Source organism: Amblyomma maculatum, chromosome 3 (assembly GCF_055883805.1).
Source record: "Amblyomma maculatum isolate TAMU_Amacu chromosome 3, ASM5588380v1, whole genome shotgun sequence".
Lineage (NCBI taxonomy): Eukaryota > Metazoa > Arthropoda > Arachnida > Ixodida > Ixodidae > Amblyomma > Amblyomma maculatum.
This window is the reverse complement of record NC_139346.1, coordinates 20027118-20051402: the sequence shown is the minus strand read 5'-3', so window position 1 is coordinate 20051402 and position 24285 is coordinate 20027118. Positions and strand designations below refer to the sequence as shown.

Here is a 24285-nt window from a genome sequence, read left to right as displayed (position 1 = left end):
GCTACTGATACATGTTTTTAATTTTTAATGCCAGAATCTGTGTGAGGGGCAGGGACCTCTGTAAGGCTTTCACATAGCCTTTAGTCACTGCCTCCTCTCGCTTGTACGAGGAATCAATAGACCAATTCCAATTCCAATATAATCAGCCCCTATACATAGCATTCATTCACTACGAGAAAGCATTTGACTTGGTTTAAACTTCTGCGATCAGACAGGCATTGCGAGATCAAGGTGTAGGTGAGCCATGAGAAAGTACTGGAAGATATCTATAGTGGCTGCACAGAAACCACAGTTCGGCATAAAGAAAGTAACAAAATTCCAATTAAGAAAGGAGTTAGGCAAGAAGACATGATCTCCCCAGTGCTATTTACAGCTTACTTAGAAGGCGTACTCAAAGATATGGAATGGGCACAGTTAGGCATTAGGGTCTATGGAGAATATCTCAGTAATCTGTGATTCGCTGATGACATTGCCTTGTTAAGTAACTCAGGGGACCAATTTCAACGAATGAATAATGATCTTGACAGAAGAAGCAGGAAGATAGGCCAAAAAGTTAATATGCAGAAGACTAAGTTAATGTTGAACAGCCTGGGAAAGGAACAGCAGTTTAAAATAGGTAGCGAAGTTCTGGAACTGTGGTAGGTGAATATGTATACTTAGGACAGGTAGTGAGTGCAGATCTAGACCACGAAAGGGAAATAACTAGGAGAATGTTGGGATGGAGCGCATTTGGAAGGTACTTAAACATTATAACAAGCAGCTTACCGGTATCGCTCAAGAGGAAGGTGTATAACAGTTGCATCCTATTGGTACTCGCCTATGGGGCTGAAATATGGAGGTTAACGAAAAGAGTTCTACTTAAGTTGAAAACAATTCAGAAGGCTATAAAACGAAAAATGGTAGGGGTAACGTTAAGAGATAGGAAGTGTGCACAGTGAGTCAGAGAAATAATTCAAGTTACTGACATTCTAGTGCAAATCAAGAACAAGAAATAGGCATGGGCAGGGCATGTAGTGTGTAGAGAGGACAACCGACGGTCGCTTAGGGTAACAAACTGGATTCTAAGGGAAGGAAAGTGTAGCAGGGGCGGCAGAAAGTTAGGTGGGCGGATGAGGTTAAGAAGTTTTCAGGGGTCATGTGGATGCAGCTAGCACAAGGCCGGTTTAATTGGAGGAAAACAGGAGAAGCCTTTGCCCTACAGTGGGTATAATCTGGCTGCTGCTGCTGATGATGATGATGACATCTTTTACATTTTCACTGGTCCAAGAAAATGTGAAAAATTTTCACATTTTCTTCGCAGGGCCACATTAAAACACAAGTGAAATATCCCAGAATTATTTTTACCATTGCATCACTTTCAAGTTGATTTAAATTTTTTTCGCACCACCACCACTGATAAATGATCACAGTTTATTTAAAGAATGCATCAGCTAACATTATATAACTAGCAACCATTTATAAAATTTTGCTCATATTGTTTTGTTACTTTGTATAACCAAATCCCTCTGTGATGCTGTTGGCCCTGAAGGTATTTTAAATAAATAAACATTGGCAATCCCTCACTGCAGTAAGTGCACTGTGACTGATGACCCACATTTAGGTGCTCGAGGGAGGGGTCACAGTTCATGTGTTTTTCCCATCCCACCTGCGACCAAATCGGTGTGGTGGTGTGCCACTCACCCAGGGGGAAGCTGACCTGGTCACACATTCCCAGCAGCTGGCCAAAGCAGACCACTCGGTCGTCGGGTCGGATGCCCAGCTCCTGCATTCTGCAAAGGGGTGCACCTCCATTTTCACCTAACTGGATGGTCCCAAGAATTAAGTTTTGGTAAACCTGCCTGTGCATGCACGCAGACGTGGCAGCACACCCATCTCTGCTGACGCTCCACTGTAGCCAGTTAATGTCGTTCCCTTTGCATTCTGAGACATTTTTATATCTGCTACTATGTACATCATTCTCAGTGGCTAGCACCTAAATATTTTAAAAATCTTGAGCGCCGAAAATATCACGAATTGCATTATACACTATATATAGTTGCAGTACACATACTGTAAAGATTATTGATGCCAAATTTGGCCTTGAAGTGACTAAAACAAATGCATGAGGTGTAGTGCACAAAAGCCATGTTTGGCCCAAACAAGATGCTGAGAGAAACATGACTGAAAAGTCTAAAACGGTGTAGTCAAAAATCTTGGTTTTGGCGGTGAAAATGGTTTTTTTCTTTAATTATTACTGTTACTTCCTGGGAGTGTAAAATAGAAAACCCACCGACTGGCGCAAGCCTGACTACAGATGACACCATTATTTGGAGCGTTACGTGCATTTGAGAATGAGTCAGATGTGCGCACCTCATAAATGGTGCGAATGCTTCAACTAAGGTTTTTAATAAATTAAATTGGCAACCATTTCTAGCTCTCATCTTTTTCTATGCAAAAGAGGAATGATCAATGTACTGGTCAAAATAACAAGGGTACTTTAAAAAGATGACTGCTCTTTTCCCACACAAGTGTCCCTTGATTTTCACTGGGGAAACAACTTACTTCTTCATCAAGCACCAGAATGCATGACTGAATGATGCATGTAAAAGCAGCCCTGCCTACACAAACATTCCACTACAGAGGGCTTGCCTACAATGCCCGATTCGGCCTTTGCTCTTGTTGGGCTTGTTGGTTCATAGTTCGATGCAGTAAAAAGCTGCACAGCAAGACACGGACAAACGAAAGACAGAACGCACACAAACGCAGACTGACAAATTTATTTTGTGAAGAAATCCAAGGCATATACAGTCGAACCCGGATATATCGAACTCGAAGGGGATCGCGAAATAGTTCGATACAGTCGAAACCCGCGATAGCGAAATCTCGAGAATACGAAATTCTCGCCGCAACGAAATATTTCCGAGATCCCGGCAAATGCCCATAGGGGCCAATGTATTTCGTATCTCTCGGTAACGAAACATTTTTGTACCGAAATCCCACGATAACGAAATTTGCTGCAGCGTCGATCCGGCGCTAGCCACCATACCGGTGCAACGCATGTCCTCTGTGATCCGCGTGTCCGTGTGGTTGTTTATCTCGGAGGCTATGTTCAGGGAAGGCAGCCTCGCAGCGACACCATCAGGGGGCGACACTAGATCATCAGCGCTGCACTTTTAGGCCTGCGAGCGGTGCACATGTGTTCGTTGTGTGTGGTGGCGGTGTGTATGAGCAGCAGTCCGCACGTTTGCGTTTGAGATGTCTCCGCCAGCCAAAAAACGAAGATTTTTGTCTCTGCAAGAGAAGGCTGCCATCATTGCTCAAGCAGAAAAAGGCAGGAAAAAAATGGATATCGCCGACGAGTACGGGATTGCGTGCAGCTCACTGTCGACAATTTTGAAAAGCAAGGCAGCTATTCTCGGTGCGCTTGAGAATGGTGCTCGAGCACAGCATAAAACAGTGACGGCTGCGGTGTTCCCGGACGTTGACAAGGCGGTGTTTGCCTGGTTCTGTGAACAGCGCGCAAACGAAGTGCCTCTGTCTGGCAAACTGCTGCAACAGAAGGCTCTGGACTTTGCCTGCATGCTCGGGCATGACCAATTCAGAGCAAGCGCTGGCTGGCTGGGCCGCTTTAAAGCCCGTCACGATATTGTGGCCAAGGTGATTTCGGGCAAAGCAGCAGGAGTGGACCCGGTGGCAACATCGTTGTGGCAGCTGACTGCCGAAGAAATCCTGGGGCAGTACGAACCCTCAGACGTGTATAATGCGGACGAAACGGGTCTATTCTATCAGATGCTGCCTTCGAAGACCTTGGACCTGAAAGGTAAAAAATGCCACAGAGGGAAGCACAGCAAGCAGCGCGTAACAGTACTGTTGTGCTCCAATATGGACGGCAGTGACAAACGGCCGCTTCTTGTCATTGGCCGGAGCAAGAAGCCCCGCTGCTTCAAGGGGAACCGCACGCTGCCTGTCCAGTACACCTCGAACGGGAAGTCATGGATGACCCGTTCAATATTTTCCAGCTGGCTTGAGGCCTTCGATGCGGACATGAGAAAGGCAGGCAGGTTGGTGAGCCTTTTTTTAGACAACTGCACCGCCCATCATGTTGATATTTAGCTCACAAACATGCGCTTGTTTTTTTTTCCGCCCAGGTGCACTTCTGTTGTGCAGCCACTCGACCAAGGCGTCATACGAAGTGTGAAGTGCGCCTACAAAGAGAGGCTAATTCAGCGTCTCATTCTTAACCTCCATCACAAGCGCCCCACCAACGTGGACTTGTTCATGGCGCTTGAGATGCTGGCCACTGCATGGCTTGCGACGCCTCCGACCGTGATTGAGCACTGTTTCAAGCATGCGGGCTTCGCCCCCACCCAGCAGACATCATGCGTGAACGAGTCGCCAAATGAAAGCGTGCTTGAAGAGACACTTCACGATGACTGTGCTGCCAGTGCAGTGCCACAATTGCTGGCCAACGCATGGGGTGCACTTTGTGCTGTCGACACCTATGTTGTTCCAGATGGCCTCAGTGTCGATAATTTCGTTCGCGCTGATGACGACGTAGTTGTCCATGAAGAAATGACTGATGAGGCTATCATCAGCAGCGTGTGCGAAACTGACGACACCGAGGACCAAGGTGCACAACATGGAGAGACGGTAAACCCGAACCCGAGGAATGTGTTGGACGCCTTTGACACGATCTGGTCATTCTTAGGCGCACACGACGACGACGTGGCAATGGATCACTTCTTGCAGTGTGAGAATAGAACCATGAAGTTGCTGCAAGGCAAGGCTCGGCAAACTAAGCTGACTGACTTTTGGCAATAAATTTTCTTTTTGCGGGCTGTTTTCTATCTTTTCTGTCTCATTTTCGCGGCAACGAAATTCTCGCGAAAGTGAATTTTTTTGCTGTCCCCGGCGATTTCGTTATTGCGGGTTTCGACTGTATATCGATAATTCGATATACAAAAATCAGCTTGTGATGGCACTTACGATACGAAAACACGATACCGTATTTGTCGCCTAATCAACCCACTCGCATAATGAACCCACCCTCCACTTTTGCACCCGAGAATTTGAAAAATAAAAAATGCGTTGACCGGCTCGCTCACATGCAAGCGATTGAGCGATCTCAGCGACAAGCGGCAGCGACAGAGCGAAAAATTTCAAACTTCTTGGAACTGTGTCCCTCTTGCCGCTCTCGAGCCACCGCGACAGCTCAATACAAGGTTTCTGTGTCGCTGCGGCAGAAATCGCGAGCGTTTTCGCTTGCATGTCGATGGCGCGCATCACTCCGTTTTGGTCGTCGCATCCGCAGCTCATTTCTTGGCAGCGTGCCAAGATGCTGCGCAGAGATAACGTCAGGTTTATCTTTTTATAGCTCCTACGGTGGCGGGGAGCGAACTTGGCGGACTGCCCGTGATGGCTTGATTGCACAAGCCTGTTCGATTTATCACGCCGCGCTTGGGGCGGGCGTCATGATCGCAGCAGCCTGACTGCGTGCTTCCGCTGATTCATACATGTAAAGATAGACGGCTCCCGCAAAAAAAAAAAAAAAAGCCTGCCGCTTCTCAACGTCCGCAGCTGCCATATCTTACGCTACGTCGCGCGTACAGTACAACGGTAAGAAAGATTGACTCTCGAAAAAAAAAAAAAGAAGAAAAACAGAGAGCTGCCGCTTCTTAACGTCCACAGGCGCCATAGCCACGTCAGCCGCCGCGCGCATTGGGTTCGCAACACACGCTGGAGAAAGCGTCCGACGTCTGTCTTAAAACGGGCTGAGCTGGCTTGGCGCATGCGTAGCGCGTGCTGAAGGAGAGAGATAGCTCAGCAAAAGAATGGGCACACCCACGCACATGGCTTGCAAACGTCATGTGTTGGCGCGCGGGAAACGATAACTGCAGATGCGCGCGCCTTTGGGGAATGGGCGCAGCGCTGTCCAGAACTGTCCCCTCTCATTCCTTCCGCGCGTGGCTTGAAAACGTTACGCGGCAAACGGCCGAGGGTGATGCGATCGTCTTCGGGGAAGGCACACTTTCCAGTGAGTGGTGCGGAGTTCGATATATCGAACGACCGGTGAAATTGAGTTCGATATATGATGCGGCTTTCCTATACTTTTACATGGGATGTTCAAGGGGATATTCCGTGAGTTCGATATAACCAAAATTCGATATATCCGGGTTCGATATAACCGGGTTCGACTGTATACGTGATCTCCACTACTATCTAATCACAAAAAAAAAGAAAAGAAAAAGAAAGCAGCACACGAAGAAGTGGCGTACACAAAAAAACACGAAATAGCAAAATTCTGCTGCAAAGATGATAAACTTAACTAGGGCCGGCCCACTAAGTAAACCAACAAAAAAACACGAAATAGCAAGATTCTGCAGCAAAGATGATAAACTTAACTAGGGCTGGCCCACTAAGTAAACCAACAAAAAAACACGAAATAGCAAAATTCTGCAGCAAAGATGATAAACCTAGGGCCGGCCCACTAAATAAACCGACTAAGTTGGTTTACTTAGTGGGCCGGTCCTAGTTAAATTTAATATCTTTGCAGCAGAATTTTGCTATTTCATGTTATTTTGTGTAAGCCACTTCTTCGTGTGCTGTTTTCTTTTTTTTTTTGTGATTAGATAGTAGCGGAGATCACGTATATATGCCTTGGATTTCTTCACGAAATAAAGTTGTCAGTCTGATTTTGTGTGCGTCCTGCCTTTTGTTCATCCGTGTCTTGTGCAGTTTTTTATTGCATCTTCTCTGTGAGTCCTGCTGTTATACTCGCTGCTGCAGTGCTGGATGCACAACAGAAGCACACCGTACATTTCGCGAGGAAAGATCCTAGGTAGTAGTGAAGCCATCTTCTCTTCACATGCATACCATTTCAAGAGTGCACAAAGAGTGTGTGGTGACAATGCTAGCAAAGGCATGACTACCAGTGAATTCTCATTCTGTACTCAGTCTGCTTCTAAGTGAACAAACTATGTAAGTGAACAGTCGCAGCACTAGTGATTCTGCACCGATGGCCTGGATTGAGGACTCGACGTACATTCTGCCCTGCAGTGCAAATATTGCTAGCCCTGTGTCAGTAAAAAGCAGACTGTTCTGTTTTCCTTTCCAAATAGCCTGCCTCACAGCCAGGGAAAAAGAGATATGTTCTGTATGGTGGCGGTATAAAGAGCTAAGCAAAGATGGCGAGGGGACAAAAGAGATCTATACCGACATGACGCCCTAAGAGAAGGGTGTAGTAAACAAGACCAGTGTAGGCAATTGGAAGGGACCCTCACTTGTTCACAGTGAAGCGAATGGTGTCCTCGTTGTGGGAGGCCACCATGATGGCGATGCTGCGGCGTTCCTTCCCTTCGACCACCTGGCGCAGGCACTCGGTGAGCGTGCGGTAGTACATGGCGTTGGTGTCCTCGTACGTGGCATTCACTGGGTCCTCATAGCCCAAGGTGCGCGCGCGCAGCCGCTCCTGCTCCAGGTAGGCACCGCGCACCAGCTTGGCACCAAAGAAAAAGCCCTGGCGCCGCGCCAGCTCCAGGTCGCGCACCACGTGGTCGTAGGCGGCACGAAGATAGCACTGGTACGTGTTGAACACGATGGCCTTCTCCTTGTTGTACTTGCGCATCAGCTCCATAGTGATGCGGCTGATGGCCGGCTGGAAGTAGGTCTGCTCGGCATCCACCATCACGCGCACGTCACGCGCACGTGCTGCCTGCATCACAAGGAGCGCACACAGTCTGGCCACCAGAAGAACAACACAGGTAAAAGTTTAGAAAGCCCCACACCACAGGAATCAAACACTTCCCGGTAAGGCAAAGTCCTTTGCAGGCTTTAATCATAAGTGACCAGGAATTAAACAAATACATAGCGGAACTGTAGAAAAACCATGCATACAGTGGTAGTCCAGCCAAACCGAAAATAGCAAATATATTTCTTTCTTTTTAGTAAAGAAATAAGCCCCAGATATTAAAGCACACACTTAGCTTTTATTCACTTCAGATACTCATTATTTATGACCAAAGCAGCCTGTTAGGATCTCTTGTTCCACACGATGTTGCTTTGTCCTCAAGCACCACCATAGATTTCTCCTTGACATACTATATGATGTCGAAATTCTCCTTCAACACAATGGATGTAATTTTGGAAGTGTTTATCTTTTGACTATACTTTTGATAAATCCCGCGGTGATGGGGAGTGAACTTGACAGAGTGCCCGTGATGGCTTGACTGCACAAACTCGGTTCGATTTATCACGCCGCGCTTGGGGCGAGCGTAGTCAACATCCACAAAATCATTGGAAAGCGCGATAGCTGCAAATGCCGTTTGAAGCAAATAATGCTAAATGTCGGTGTCATGGTCACAGCTGACCGCATGCTTTCGTTGATTCATAGATGCAAGAATAGACGACTCTCGCAAAAAAAAAATTGCCCCTTAATTCTTAACGTCCGCAGCCGCCACAGCTTACGCTGTGCCGCACGTTCAGCACAAGTAAGGACAATTCTCACAAAAAAAAATTTGTGCTTCTTAATGTCCGCAGCCACCATAGCATACACTACGCCGCACGTTTAGCAGGACAGCAAGGATGAACGACTCCAGCAAGAAAAAAAACAAACAAAAAAACTAACTGATAAAGGACAAACGAGGCAAGGACCTCACTGAAGCCTCAGAGATAAAGAAGAGGTGGCAGGAATACACAGAAGAACTGTACAAGAAGGACCCGAATGTGCAAACCCAATATAAGACGGTTGTGATTACTGATCTCGAGCCGGGCATCCTGAAGAGTGAAGTTGAATGGGCCTTAGCCAGCCTTGCTAAGAATAAAGCTAGCGGAATTGATGGCATTCCAGCTGAGTTGCTTCAAAACTTCAACCATGGCGCTGTTAACATTCTGTATACATTATGTCAGCAAATTTGGACAACCCTGCAGTGGCAAAGGATTGGAGAAGGTCAGTTTACATCTCCATTCCAAAGAAAGGCAGTGCCAAAGATTGTTCCAACTACCGCACGATCGCGCTTATTTCACATGCTAGCAAGGTGATGTTGAAAATCCTCCAAGGAAGGCTGCAGCAGTATGTGGATCGGGAGCTTCCGGACGTGCAAGCTGGGTTTCGCAAGGGCAGAAGAACTAGAGACCAAATTGCCAACCTTCGCTGGATCATGGAAAAAACAAGAGAGTTCCAGAAACCCATCTACTTCTGCTTTATTGATTATGCGAAAACGTTTGACTGCGTAGATCACAGCAGATTGTGGCAAGCTCTCCAAGAGATTGGAGTTCCAATTCACCTCATCTGTCTCCTCAGGAACCTGTATGAAGGGCAAGAGGCCACAGTCAGAACTGGGCATGGTCTTACTGATTGGTTTCCAATTGAGAAAGGAGTGAGGCAAGGCTGCATACCGTCGCCCTGCCTATTTAACCTATATGCAGAGTGCATCATGAGGAAGGCCGGTCTGGACGAGTCTTCAGCTGGAGTGAAGATTGCTGGAAAACATATCAACAACCTTAGATATGCGGATGATACCACTTTAATGCAGAAAGTGAAGTGGAACTCAAGAGACTTCTGATGCGCGTACAAGAAGAGTGAAAAGTTTGGGCTTAAACTGAACATTAAAAAGACAAAGATCATGGCGTCTTGCCCTATCAAGTCCTGAAGCATCAAGGGACAAGAAGTGGAAGCTGTGACAGATTTTCTCTTCTTGGGCTCCAAGATTACCTCGGAAGGAGACTGCAGCCATAATATTAGGAGACGCCTGCTTCTGGGAAAGAGAGCAATGGTCAGCCTTGACCGCCTAGTAAAGAGCAGAGACATTAGTCTGCCAACCAAGATCCGTATAACTCGTGCTATGGTCTTTCCAGTTGTGATGTATGGATGCGAGAATTGGACTGTGAAAAAGGCTGACCGCCGAAGAATTGACGCATTTGAATTGTGGTTCTGGCGAAGACTCTTGAGAGTTCCTTGGACTGCCAGAAGATCAAATCAGTCGATATTGTCGACCATAAACCCTGACTGCTCATTGGAGGGTCAAATTCTAAAGTTAAAGCTCAGCTACTTTGGTCATCTGATGAGAAGAGAGGAGTCGCTGGAGAAAGATTTGATGTTGGGAAAGGTTGAGGGTTGCCGGAGAAGGGGTAGACAGCGAACGTGATGGTTAGATGGCATCCTCGAGGCACTGCAGATGAAGTTATGTGATGTTAGGAAGATAGTGAGAGACCGAAAAGCATGGCGTGACATGGTCCATAGGGTCACGAAGAGTCAGACACGACTGAACTGAACTGAACTGAACTGCCGCTTCTTAGCGTCCGCAGCCGCCGTAGCTTACGCACGTTCAGCAAAATGGCAGCGATGAATGACTCCCACAAAAAACGAAACCAAAAGAACTAAGAACTGCCGCTTCTTAGTGTCTGCAGCCATGGTAGCTTACACACGTTCAGAACGATGTCACAACACGAGACGTGCATCTCACGTCAGCTGCCGTGCGCAGAGCGTTCACAGCACACACTGGAGAGGCAGAAGAGTGGACACACTTTTTCGCTTCGCTCTATCGCGTTTTTCCTGTCTCCCGAATACCACGACTTCATTGGTTCCCTCGTGCTTTCATGCACATGGCTTGCAAACGTTACGTGCTAGCGAGTGGCAGCGATCACAGCAGATGCGCGCACCTTTGGGGAAAGGGCGTGGTGCTGCCCTAGACCAGCCGTCGCCGAACTGTGCCCTCTCATTACCTCCGCGTCTGGCTTGAAAACGTCACACGGCAAATGGCCGAGGGTGATGCGACATTTTTGGGGAAGGCGCACCGTCCAATGCGTGGTGCGGAGTTCGATGTATTGAACGACCGGTGAAATTGAGTTCGATATACGACGCAGCTTTCCTATACTTTTACATGGGATTTTCAAAGGGATATTCCGTGAGTTCAATATAACCAAAATTCGAATTATCCGGGTTCGACTGTATAACAGAGTCCACATCCCGAATAACGCAGAACGAAAATTCTAAGCGTATGGAAGAAAAAAGGTTTTCAAAAGACTACATGAAGTATTCTTTTTTTGTCGAAGAAGTGCGAGACTGTGCTACCAAGGCTCTTATTTGGGCTTGTTCGTTGCTAGAGTCGGATGTAGTGGCTATCGCACGAGGAACTGTCAACCTATCTTCTGTATGTGTCTTCCACATGTGCTAGCCGCTATGTCCAAACCGAAGTTATAATAAACTTATCAATGATATTGCATATGCTAAGAGCCATGAGTAATTCTCTCTGTTGTCTCAATTGCTGGATCCGCGATGGTAGGTATGCTGTTCACATTTATTTTCCTTCGGTCATGACTGTATTTCAGTAAGCATACTTTTGATCTAAGCAATGCACTCCTATCTTAGCCCTGAATAAGACTGATAGTATTGTTAAATTAAATAACATTGCTTAAGTGGTACATAATAACAAATCAAGATGGGAGAAAATGTGACAAAATATTCTTCTGAGCATATGGGACCACCACCGGCTTTGAAGACAAGAGATCAGATCCTCTTTTTTGGGTTTTGCAGGAGGGTTTCCGTGACTACTGATACAACCAGTCCAGGGAAGCCTACCGCCAAGCGACGGGAAACCTGATTATTGAGGCTATGAAGGCACGATTTATGAAGTGGATTCCAAACAGAGAGATGCAATAGCCCTTTTCACAACCTTGGAGTGCGATGAGTCATATCTCGGCAACTCTTTGTTGGCACGGGGGGAGTACATACAGCAAATATGGCTGCCACAGAACAAGAGCTTTAGGCCCAAGAACAGTAACTCTTGGTTGTCAGGTAGTTCATGTGTAAAAACCAATCCTTTTCCTAATTCATTAAAAGCAGTTAAAATTTGTAAAACAGCCAGGTCAAGGGATGTAAAGGTCCCAGACTTTAAAAGGATTAAACTATCGTCAATATATCTAAAAACTTTGAAAACCGGACCATCATGAAAGGTTGATTCCAATGAGCGGTCAATAAAAGATGAAAATATATAGCATAATATAGGTGCTACACATAAACCAACGCAAATTCCTTTGCGCTGCAGATAAAACTGACTGCCATAAAGAAAAGATTAAAAAAAATTGTCTATTGGAATGCCAACTATGTTCTGAAAGGCCACCGCCTCCGAGCCTTCAGTACAATCTCTAACAGAAGCAAAACTCATCATGTGGTATTGGACAATGTCCAAAGAGTCGTCCATCTTTGTCGTCATGATGAACGTGTGACGTAGCGTAAGCTATGGAGTCTGCGGATGTTAAGAAGCAGCAATTTTTATTATTTTTTTTTTCTGCGAGAGTCGTCCGTCCTTGCACCTATGAATCAATAAAAGCACGCTGTCAGCTGCAATCATGACACCGGCTTTTAGCATTGTTCGCTTCAATGAGCATTTGCAGCTATCACGCTTTCCAATGATTTTGTGACAGTGTACTCTGCCCGCCCCAGCACGGTGTGATAAATTGAACCAGTCTTGTGTAATCAAGCCATCACGAGCACTGTGCCAAGTTCGCTCCCTGCCACCGCAGGAACTAGCATCAAAACTATAGTCAAAAGATAAACATGCTGCAATGTTATCGCTGCGCGGCATCTTGGTGTGCTGCCAATAAATGAGTTGTAGATGCGACAGCCGAAACGGAGGGATGCGCCACCGCCCAGCGCTTTTTTTCAAATTCTCGGGGGCAAAAGTGGAGAGTGAGTTCATTATGCGAGTGTGTTGATTATGCGACAAATACGGGATCATTTTTCACGATGGTAAGTGGTATCTCAAGCCGATTTCTGTATATCAAATTATCAATATATCGAACTATTTCGCGATCTCCTTCGAGTTCGATATACCCGGGTTCAACTATATGGGCAAAGCAAACTGTCTGGCAACCTAGTAAATCTCTCCTGTGTGCACTTGCACATTCGAGCAATACACGTGGCTTCCCTTTTGCAGTCTCCAGCCCACAAGGTATTTTTCTTGGAGCCGCTCACAACCACACACTTCAAAATGCAGAAAACATACATGTGCACATGAGGAACGCACACACAGACTTGCACATGTGTGCTGCCATAGCAAATCACATGCTTAAGGATAGGATGAACCAGGCAAAAAAATGCACCCAGGAAAGAGACTGCCTGGTCAATGCCCAACATTTTCTACTGAAAGCGCATGCTGTCAGGCAAGCAGTTGCTTTTTGCTGCAAAGAGTTTAAGTGAGGGCAAAAATCGACAATGCGGCATGTCTTTATTTTTCTCTCAACCTGCATTGTCTTGTTTTAGAACTTTCGGAAAGTAATAGGTCTGGCCCGCTCAGACTGGGTCTTTAAGCGTGCGCTTTAGCCGCTCACTGACTGACTCTGACTCTCAGAGAGGGGTCTACAAGCATGAAGGGAACTCCTCTTACACAATGACACTCTTTCAAAATAAGCTCTTGGGCAGGGATAATAAAGTTAGTCGTTTCCTATTCTTTTTCCTATCATTATTAGGCGCAGTGGCAATTTCCGATCCATTTAATATAATCTGTAACTCAACTATGCGAACTGTGAGAATGAAAAAAAATCAAAGAAATACTAAATTCATACTATTAGCTCGCACGGCAAGTCAACGCTTCTAACTGTGCCCAAACACTTGCAGCTGCCGGTGCGCCAAAGCCTGGTTTGACTGCGGTGTCACTGGCCGCACAGCGCTCCGGAGTTTTTAAACTGAAGCTGGTAACATTGATTCGTGCATAGTCTGTTCATTTCACAGTGGTTGACATGTTTGGTTTGGATGTGTTGCGTTAACTGTTGAAACATAATGATTCACATTAAAGGGCCCCTGTGGTAATATTCGAATGCAAGAAATCCATAGCAGTGGTCCTTATGAGTATTCGGGTCAAATATGAAAGCTTTGCGTGGGGCACATGATTTACAAATAATTTTTCAAAAGGGCTCCTAGCGACTGCCCGTGACTGATTAGGGCAGCAAACCTCCGCGCGTAAACCTCCCATGCAGTGTCACATAGGGTAGCTCGACACACCTGGTCACTGAATGCTCCTAAGTTATACGGGCGGTTTTCTTTTTTACTTGCGCCCTGCTGTGGGATCACATGAGGAGGGAGAGGAGGAGCATCATATTCGATCGCCCATATCTTGATTGCTAATAAAGGTAGCTTAACAATTTTTGTGTTGTGGTGACAATTAATGGGAGGCCTATAACTCATGCACATTTTTTAGTTTTCGTAAGTAGCCTTTCATGGGCCCTTAAAGCTAAGAAGAACTTAAGATGAGTCAACCTGTTTTGCATTACTTGTATCTCGCAGCTGGGGTTCTTCAGTTCTAAGCTCAATCAGATCAGGCCAGAGGGAACCGTGGGGCTCTGGAGTCCCTGAAGCAGTACCACTCACCCGGGCGATGGTGTGCACCCGGCGCATCATGTTGCGGAACATCTCCTCTTCTTCCTCGGTCAGAGCTGAGATTATCGGCTCCATACGCCCAGTCTGCAACACGAGGCGGAAAACACTGTCTGTAGTGCACCCTTCATGCATTGCATAACCAAACATAGACCAAAACATACATTGATAAAATTAGAAAGTCCAGTTTTAACTAAAGAATGCCAGTATTTCCAGTATGGATCTCACACTTGACTGGCAACTTACTTAGAACATGTAATGGTCATGGTAAAGAAAATGCTAGTTTAGGAGAACATGTTGAGACTATGGTAATTCTGTTACCGACAAGTTACCGACATTCTAGTGGAAATTAAGAAGAAGAAATGGACATGGGCAGGACACGTAGTGCGAAGAGAGGATAACTGATGGTCGCTTAGGGTAACAAACTGGATTCCAAGGGAAGGAAAGCGTAGCAGGGGGTGGCAGAAAGTTAGGTGTGTGGATGAGGTTAAGAAGTTCGCAGGGGTCAAGTGGATGAAGCTAGCACAGAACCGGGTTAAGTGGAGAAATATGGGAGAGGCCTTCGCCGTGCAGTGGGTATAGTCAAGCTGATGATGATGATGATGAATTATGGAATAAATATGGTGGTTGTGAGTTTAGCAGTGGTCTGTGAATTTAGACATGAAGTTGCTAACTGCACTTTTGGCTAGTTCACAGCATTTACCAACTCTAGGCTGATGAATGCAGGTCTTTCCACTGCATCTAAGGCAACCTTAGGAAGGGACTGTCAAAGTGAAACTGCATAAATGACACAAAAATAGTCCTGTTCTAGCTTCTGCAACGGTTAAGCAGCAATTCCACCATTACCATCCATTTCAGTACTACAAGGTAAAGATGTTGCACATTATTCACAATGCCTCGCACACATAGAAGAAAGGGGAAAAGACAGTGGTATGTCATAAAAGGAAGGACAGTATCCCAATTGGTGTGATCAGCTGTGACATACACAGTCAACATGTCTCTGCCAGTATGACTCAAGTCAGCCAGTTAGTTTGAGAGTGGTGGGCTGTGGTGGTCTGATGTATGGTGCAAAATTTGGCAAGCAGAGCTTCTACGGCATTGGAAAGGAAGACTCGGCCTCTGTAACTTAATGACGCCAATGCAATCGAGAGGACGTTCCATACATGGGAGTGGTTGTAAGGGGCCGGTTGCACAGGGTGTGGACAATCGTTGCACTGCTGACAGGCAATGCAGGTACGAAGATTTCGTGAATCTAAGCACCCCAAAAGGTTTTTGAAAAAAAAAAAAAAATGAAGAGAAGAGAGTTTGCATGAGAGTATAAGCTCCCTTTATGTGAGAGAGGGCGCGTGCCACCAAGCACACTTGTTTACTCCGTCGTCAAGCCAGAGCTGTCAAAGTGGCATGCCGTCATCACCAGTCTCACGTGCTGCTGCGCTCCAACACTACATGACAGATGACGGCACACAGCGCCAAAAGCCAGCTGAAAGTGACCCCAAATGTTAGGAAATCATATGCCACAATTCGTATCGAACGAATTAGTATCGCCAAGCTTTTACAGCATTTACATTGTCATAAGCACTACTTATGACGAGGAAAACTAAATATAAAGACGTAGGTCCTTAAGTATTACAATACGTTTGGTAAGCACAAATCAGATACAGTCGAGCCCGCTTGTAACGAAACTAAGCATCACACGGCATCCAAAGAAGTCAGGGTAGTTTTTGTGGTGCAGATTCGATGAAGGCAGTCTCCATTCTATTTAAAGCAGAAGCATGGACCCTTTATGTGGAGAATTGCTACCGGCGTGCTTATGGGTGCTGGTTCCAAAGTTCCATCGTCAACCTGTCCTTCCACGTCCCTCTCGGCCTGCACTTCACAATGCCCTCATCTTCGCACAGTTCCGCAATATCAGAGTCTTCACCACGAGAAAAAAAATTCATCCCAACCCATGTCTACCAGAGTCAACGTCACGCTGCCACACACCGCCACCGAAATGATAATCTTCGGATCAGGAACTGCGTCGACCTCATGGATACAGTTATGCGTGTCACCTCCATCCAGGCTGCCTTCGAGGTAGCAGTCAATAGTGATGAGCTCATTGCTTTACATTTTGTGACTGCTGCAGGCATTCGCGTCCGTTATCCCGAAGAGAACTCGAGCGACTCGTGCCAGACTAAAACGAAATGCTTGCATCATACCCACCGAAAAAGAGAACAAAGGGCCGCAATTGATGGAACAGAAGTGCATGTGCAGCAATGAAGCAAGAAAGTGTCTAAACCATAGCCCGTTACGGCCATAAAAGGAAACTTCTGGACTTGAAGCCAGTGCAAGGCGACGGAGTTGCAAGAAAGGGTGAGGGGAGGACCGAGGAGAGGCAGGTGAGGGGAGCAGAAGAGCGATCTCGCGCCAATACCCATGGGCAGCACGTGCTGGGAGGGAAAGGGTAGCCCTTTGAGAAGGGGCACAAAACAGATAGCTCGCTTGCAAGGAAGTTGGGTAAAAAGATCAGGTGCGCAAAGGGGTTTTAGGCCGTAACTTTCACTGTAACTGATCTGCAGAGCTCAGAGATGTTCGTTACATATGCAATTATGCGCCATTCAAAATAATGTATATTCATACAAGTCTGGTTCGTTGTAAGCGTTTCATGTGAGCTTGACTGTAGTATCATCCAAATGCCATTCTCAAGTTCTCCCAGGAGATTACTTCTATAAGGGGTATGTATTTTTCTTAACTGAATCAGGAACGAATAGTTTACTTCTACTGCTGAATCGAATATGAATCAAATTCACATGACAAGATGTGGGCTCCAAAGGGTCTCAAAATGCAACCTCAAGGCGAAAACCACCAGAGGAAATTGTAAATGATTTTGTAACAGGTAACGTTGTTTAAAAAGAAAGAGATGGAGTATCAAGGTGCAAATAATGATTTTGGCTTCAATTTATCTCAGAATGCAAACTAAATGGTAGCACATATCCCCAGGCCAAATGATGTTTGCTGCTAATTGTTGGTTTTTAGAAAGAAGAAATGCAGGAAGGAATTCAGAAGGAAGGAATTCAGCACTTTTAGAGCATGCACACATATTTTTCCTCGAGTTCGTACACTTTCCCCTTCCAATTTTCAGTTGTAAGTTAGCGCTCGTCCTGTGTGCCTCTCTTGTCCTTGTCTGTTCCGCACTAAGCCTCCCAGTAATCATGTCCCAGAACCAACTAGCCCAGAACTCTACTTTGCTCAAGAAAAAGCTCCCTCTGAGTTAAAAACAGAGCGATAATCCACTGCTGCAAGAAACCGATGGAAATGAGTGCATTTATTTGTGCCGCTTTCCATTCACACAAAAACTGTTCTTTTTTTGTTAGGATATGCTGGGCAGAAAACATCATGTTGCACCCTGGCGATGTAAAAGAAGAAGCCTAGCATTCACGGTGGACAAAGCTAGCAATAAGTCCTAAACAGGAACTAAACAAGCACTGTGTTAAGCACTCTGGCAGATATGCTGCGACCGAGCTGAGCCTTCGCTTACCATCAACTAGGGAAATCGTGCGTTGATCGCTGCAAAGCAGAGCCTACGTTCGCGGCATCGCTTCCAACAGTGCCCACTCGTCGGTCAAGCTATACAGCAAGCCCAGCGACTACTCACACTGTCAGCAGCAGTAATTCTCTGGCATTGCAGGTTAATACCTGTCCCCATTTCTATTATGGCTGCAGCCAAAGTGCATCTAGAGGAGTGTGGAATGCAGCTGGAAGAACTTGGTGCAGAAATAGATTGCAGTGCAGGAATTTTTGATGCCACAATAAAGGGAGAGCAGTGCGTGGCACTGCATAGCTTGCAAAGGGTCGTGCTCCACTGCCTGATAATGACTCATATGCACAGAATATTCGAGCCATGCTGCAATCCATCAACAAAAAACTGGAATATCTTCTACTCCTCAAAGAAACAGTTGAAAGCCTTGAAGGCTCTGCCCAATCCATGACTGAACAACTGAACAACTATGAACAACTATTAACACGAATAGAAAAAAAAAAAATGAAAGTGAAGTAAAGGAATTAAAGCCAGAAGGGTAGATACTTGGACTCCTTTTTTTGCCCTTGTCTTGGTGCACTACATTTTGTTCCCTTCGAACTAAAGCCCAAAACCGTGAAATTTTGCAACTGAAGGTAGGCAATCTGGAATGGCAAAGCAGAAAGCTGTGTTACAGGTGTTAACGGAACTAGAGACCAGATTGCCAACCTTCACTGGATCATGGAAAAAGCAAGAGAGTTCCAGAAACCCATCTGCTTCTGCTTTATTGATTATGCATAAGCGTTTGACTGCGTAGATCACAGCAGATTGTGGCAAGCTCTCCAAGAGATGGGAGTTCCAATTCACCTCATCTGTCTCCTCAGGAACCTGTATGAAGGACAAGAGGCCACAGTCAGAACTGGGCATGGTCTTACTGATTGGTTTCCGATTGAGAAAGGAGTGAGACAAGGCTGCATACTGTCGCCCTGCCTATTTAACTTATATGCTGAGTGCATCATGAGGAAGGCCGGTCTGGACGAGTCTTCAGCTGGAGTGAAGATTGCTGGAAAACGTATCAACAACCTTAGATATGCGGATGATACCACTTTAATGGCAGAAAGTGAAGTGGAACTCAAGAGACTTCTGATGTGCGTGCAAGAAGAGAGTGAGAAGTTTGGGCTTAAACTGAACATTAAAAAGACAAAGATCATGGCGTCTTGCCCTATCAAGTCCTGGAGCATCAAGGGACAAGAAGTGGAAGCTGTGACAGTTTTTCTCTTCTTGGGCTCCAAGATTACCCCGGAAGGAGACTGCAGCCATGAAATTAGGAGACGCCTGCTTCTGGGAAAGAGAGCCATGGCTAGCCTTGACCGCCTAGTAAAGAGCAGACATTACACTGCCAACCAAAATCCGTATAGCTCGTGCTATGGTCCTTCCAGATGTGATGTATGGATGCGAGAGTTGGACTATGAAGAAGGCTGACCGCCGAAGAATTGACGCGTTTGAATTGTGGTGCTGGCAGAGACTCTTGAGAGTTCCTCGAGTGGCCAGAAGATCAAATCAGTCGATATTGTCGACCATAAACCCTGGCTGCTCATTGGAGGGTCAAATTCTAAAGTTAAAGCTCAGCTACTTTGGTCATCTGATGAGAAGAGAGGAGTCGCTGGAGAAAGATTTGATGTTGGGAAAGATTGAGGGTCACTGGAGAAGGGGTAGGCAGCGAACGCGATGGTTAGATGGCATCCTCAAGGCGCTGCAGATGGAGTTATGTGATGTTAGGAAGATAGTGAGAGACCGGAAAGCATGGCGTGATATGGTCCATAGGGTGACAAAGAGTCGGACACGACTGAACGACAGAACTGAACTGAACTGACATGCAGTCAGCATGGCGGTTGTCCAACCAGCCCTAGCCCTAACATAAGCACACGGAACACAGAGCACCAGACACCGCATGAGACACCGCGTCCAGTCCAGTCAACGCTCCCATCCAGTCTGCCTTCTGCACTCCACCTGGATGTCCACTCCATGCCGCTGGTTACGAACACAACACCTCGGCGACGCTAGTTACCACAACAACAGCTTGACCTTGAATTTCATGGCATCACACAAAACGAAAACTTCCTCCATGACAGCGCTGAACATTTTGCCGCAGCTTCTGGAAACAAATGTGGTGGCCACCCATAAAAGGCAGATAAGACACCAGGAATAATCTGCCTTTTTGCGCACCAGGTGGTCAGGGATAATGGTGGCAAAAGAGGGAAGAACTGGCCAGCAAAAGCAACAGCATTTTTGTGTCTGAGAACTTGACTAAAAGGACACGCGCTTTGCTGATTGGAACAAGGCTTTGGACTAATAACTACAAATACATATGGCACAGCAATAACAGGGTTCTATTGCAGAAAACTGTCCGAGCGATTGCGGTGGTCATTTCAAACTCCAGTCACCACGATAAACTCAAGTAAGGTTTCAGCTGACTAGAAAGAACTAAATGGTAATTGTACCCAATATGTTCTATGTGCTACCGCACACTTTTACCAGTCAGTTAAGGGTCAACATTTCTCAGGGCTTTCAAGTGTTTCACCTCAACACACATTCTTTTGTTAACAAGGAAAATGACTTAAGACTCTTCAAACAAACCAACCAATCATTTTATGTCATTACGCTGACAAAGACATGGTGCACTGATAACGTGAATATTTTCCGGCTTCCATCTTACAATACTTTCTATCTGAATTGGCCATCAGATGAGGTGGTGGGGTGTGCTCCTAACTAGAAAACCTGCGAAATAGTTAGTGAGTTTTCGACGGTAATACAGGACTATGAAATCCTGCCAGTAAAACGTAATAACACTATGTTTTCTGTTTGCTATCACCGCCTAATGGCTCTGTCGTGCATTTTCTGGAATATTTATAACATTTCCTTTCCTTCATCAATGATAACAAATTACACTTATCTTTGGCATTGCCATCAATATTAACATGATGAAAAATGATTCTGCAAAACTTAGGTTAGATATGCTATTAAAAAGTAATGCGTGCTGCAATACTACCAATCTTCCTACAAGAGTGACCGAGAACTTGTCACCTCTAACTGACGTATTCATTACAAATATAATTCCTGATTTGATTAAAGCTGGAGTCTCAGATCTAAGTGACCATCTGCAAATATTTTAATGTCCTAAGGGGCATCAGTGGAATAAGGAGCCTCAGTCCGCACATTTTACTCAGCCAATAACACAATACAGTCTTTCTACCTTTCGTAATAGAATACTTCTTGGTATACTCTATTTCAAACTGGAGACCCTAATGATGCTTATGAAGCTAAGCTTTCTTTACTTCATTTAAAAGAATATATGAGGCTAGTTTTCCATTGAAATATGTTAAACAAGAATAAAAAATACAAAAAACATGGATTTCCGCTGAGCTATCTGCTCGAATACAAAAATAGAATGCCTTATATGGTGAATTTATAACAACCAGGGAGCAACAAGCTTTCCAGGATTTACAATAATCATCATCATCATCATCCGCCTGACTATACTCACTGCAGGGCAAAGACCTCTCCCATATTTGTCCAATTAACCCAGTTCTTTGCTAGCTGCATCCACTTGACCCCTGCGAATTTCTTAACCTCATCCACCCACCTAACTTTCTGCCACCCCCTGCTACGCTTTCCTTCCCTTGGAATCCAGTTTGTTACCCTAAGCGACCATCGGTTATCCTCTCTTCGCACTACATGTCCTGCCCATGCCCATTTTTTCTTCTTAATTTCCGCTCGAATGTCGGTAACTTGAGTTATTTCTCTGACCCACTCTGCACGCTTCCTATCTCTTAATGTTACCCCTACCATTTTTTGTTCCATAGCCCTCTGGGTTGTCCTTAACTTAAGTAGAACCCTCTTGGTTAGCCTCCACATTTCAGTCCCATTGGTGAGTACAGATAAGATGCAACTGTTGTATACTTTCCTCTTGAGTGATACCGGTAAGCTGCTAGTCATAATCTGCGAGTGCTTGCCAAATGCGCTCCATCCCAATCGTATTCTTCTTGTTATTTCCTTTTCATGGTCCAGATCTGCGGTTACTACCTGTCCTAAGTAGACATATTCGCCTACTACTTCCAGTGCTTTGCTACCTAATGTAAACTGCTGCTCCTTCCCGAGGCTTGGATTTGAATGGGATTTTTCCGAGCGAGGAGGACTTATTGTTGTCCGATGGCGGAACCGATCACTGCCACATCGGTGCAACTATTTGGGCCGCGACCCCTTGTTCCAAGCATTTCACCCAGAAGAGCCGAGCACCAAACCCGGGGAAAGCTTGTACCCATTGAAAAACCGGTGGGTAACTGGCGCCACCAGGGATCAAAACCGGTACCTCCCGAATGCAAGGCAGATGCTCTACCACAAGGCCACCGCTTAGGTGGCCTTGCATTGCGAGATATTTGAGGCATTTTGTATTGATAAGGCAGGGAATAAGCGTGTGAGCACACCCTCAATAGCTTTCATGAAAAAAGAGATATTCTATTTGTCAAAACACTTGCGTGTCAATTTGGTTTAAATTTTTACTCTTGAGTAGTATAAATTTTTTAGCTTTTGGGTAGAGGAGAAAATTTTTGTCTTGTCTTTAAAGCTAGCAAATCTGGCGATAATAGGGCGGTTCTTTTCGGGCTTGAAACGGCCCACTCTGTGAGCGCGTTCAAGCGCACTCTCACTGATAGTTATGTCTAGTTCCTTTGAGCGCACAATAATTACATATGATTCAGATTGTGTCCATGTTTCGTCACTGGCATCAGGAATTCCAAAAAACACCAGGTTAGATCGGCGAAGATGGTTTCCCGCGCTACCGCATTTGTCGTTTAGCCATTTAACTAGCACTCTGTTCTTCCACAGAATCTGAGTCTACACTGCTTGACTTCGGATTTTTTACTTTTTCCAATGCATCTACGCGCAATGAAAGGCAATTGATTCAAGCGAGGCACCTGCGCTATTTCTGTCAGGTCCGGGATTGAGTTCGACATCACCAGACACAACAAGCAAACTTAGACGAATGGACGCGTAGAAAAATTAGTATAAAACAAAAGTTGCAATATTTAGAACTAAAAAAAAAACAATCAGCAGATCTATCGCATTAAATGGTACACCCATGAAAGTAACTTCCACAGTTGAGACACTAGGCACTATTTTCCAAGAAAATATGTCATCGGATGCCCATGTAGGTAACCTGGCAATTAAGCTTTTACAATTGGTAATTGGGTTGGTATACAGAGATCATCCCATACTTCCACCAAAAATTGCAATGTTAGTTCCTTAGATTGAACTATTGCCATTTAATCTGGGGTACCACAACACATGGTAACTTCACAAGCTGCAGAAAATTTTTCGCCGAGTACTACAAGCTCTGCCCTTTTATTCTCACACACAGCACCTTTTTGACAAATACAATGTTATCCCGGCTATCAAACTGTTAGACTATATCTTATGCAAAGCACTAAATATGAAAAAATAAAGAGATATTTTTCAGAACGTTTAGCCAATTTAAAGGAAAATACTACCACCCCCAAACACACAACACTAACCCTTGGAAAGTGAGAACTTTCAGAACAACATTTTAAAAATGGACGAAGCACTAACAACACATTCACATGAAAGGGGACACAGTAAAGCACTTGTCCGTGTCCCTTTTCATGTAAATGTGTTGTTAGCGCTTCGTCCATTTTTAAAATGTTGCACCAACTGGCCCAGCAAAAAGTCCTTTCAGAACTCCAGAACAACTTACCCAGGTTACTAAACAGATTACGCCAAGAACATGTACAGCTTGAATACACCCTGTTCAAAGAACTTGGACAGTATTTTAAAAAAAACGCTAGGCACTTTTTTTCCCTTTCTCGCCCAAGTTTACCAGCCCCATTATTTGTAATAGTGTGCCTTGTTAATGAAATGTTTCCATGTTTCTTTTTTTTCCTTTCTTCAAATCAAGGTATTTCCATTCTTTTACCTCACCATTATTGCACGTATTTTTATGATTTTTGCTGGATAAGTGAAACTACATTTATTTCTTTTTGCCGAGAGTGTATTTCTTCCTGCATGAGCAGCTATTTTTGCTTTATTGAATGAAGCGTTTCGTATGCTACATCAGAGTGCATTTCGATTGTGAGCATGTATCATACTTTTTCCCTTTAAACAATGCCGTTGTGACGCTGTTCAGTGCACAGGGGCCTGTGGCTCGTCAAGCTGTCTTTTATGACAGCTTTTTCTGCAGGCCTCCAGTGTCTTGTATTCTTTATGGGACACATATTATTATTATTATTATTATTATTATTACACCAAGATATGCCCCCTCACCTTAAGGTTGGGAACCTTGAACAAATCCGAGATGAAGTAGTTGGTGTCTACCAAGCCACTCCAGGAGAAGATGTTCATCAGCCTGGAAGAGAGGGTTTTTAGCTGC

At 45.2% G+C, this 24285-nt stretch overlaps 1 protein-coding gene across 3 annotated transcripts in view; it reads right to left on the bottom strand.

Annotated features, from left to right (window-relative positions):
- LOC146194305 (proline dehydrogenase 1, mitochondrial-like) overlaps positions 1–24285 on the bottom strand; it is a 251848-nt gene that overhangs the window by 12041 nt on the left and 215522 nt on the right. For 2 of the 3 annotated variants that reach the window (XM_084597343.1, XM_084597344.1), the window contains exons 7-10: positions 24180–24261; positions 14342–14434; positions 7260–7690; positions 1681–1769 (exon numbers count right to left, since the gene is read on the bottom strand). In XM_084597343.1, the coding sequence (XP_084453469.1) occupies positions 1681–1769; positions 7260–7690; positions 14342–14434; positions 24180–24261 (695 nt within the window). Of the gene's footprint in view, positions 1–765; positions 826–1680; positions 1770–7259; positions 7691–14341; positions 14435–24179; positions 24262–24285 lie in introns of all 3 variants that reach the window. The other variant, XR_014705865.1, reaches the window with a different exon arrangement.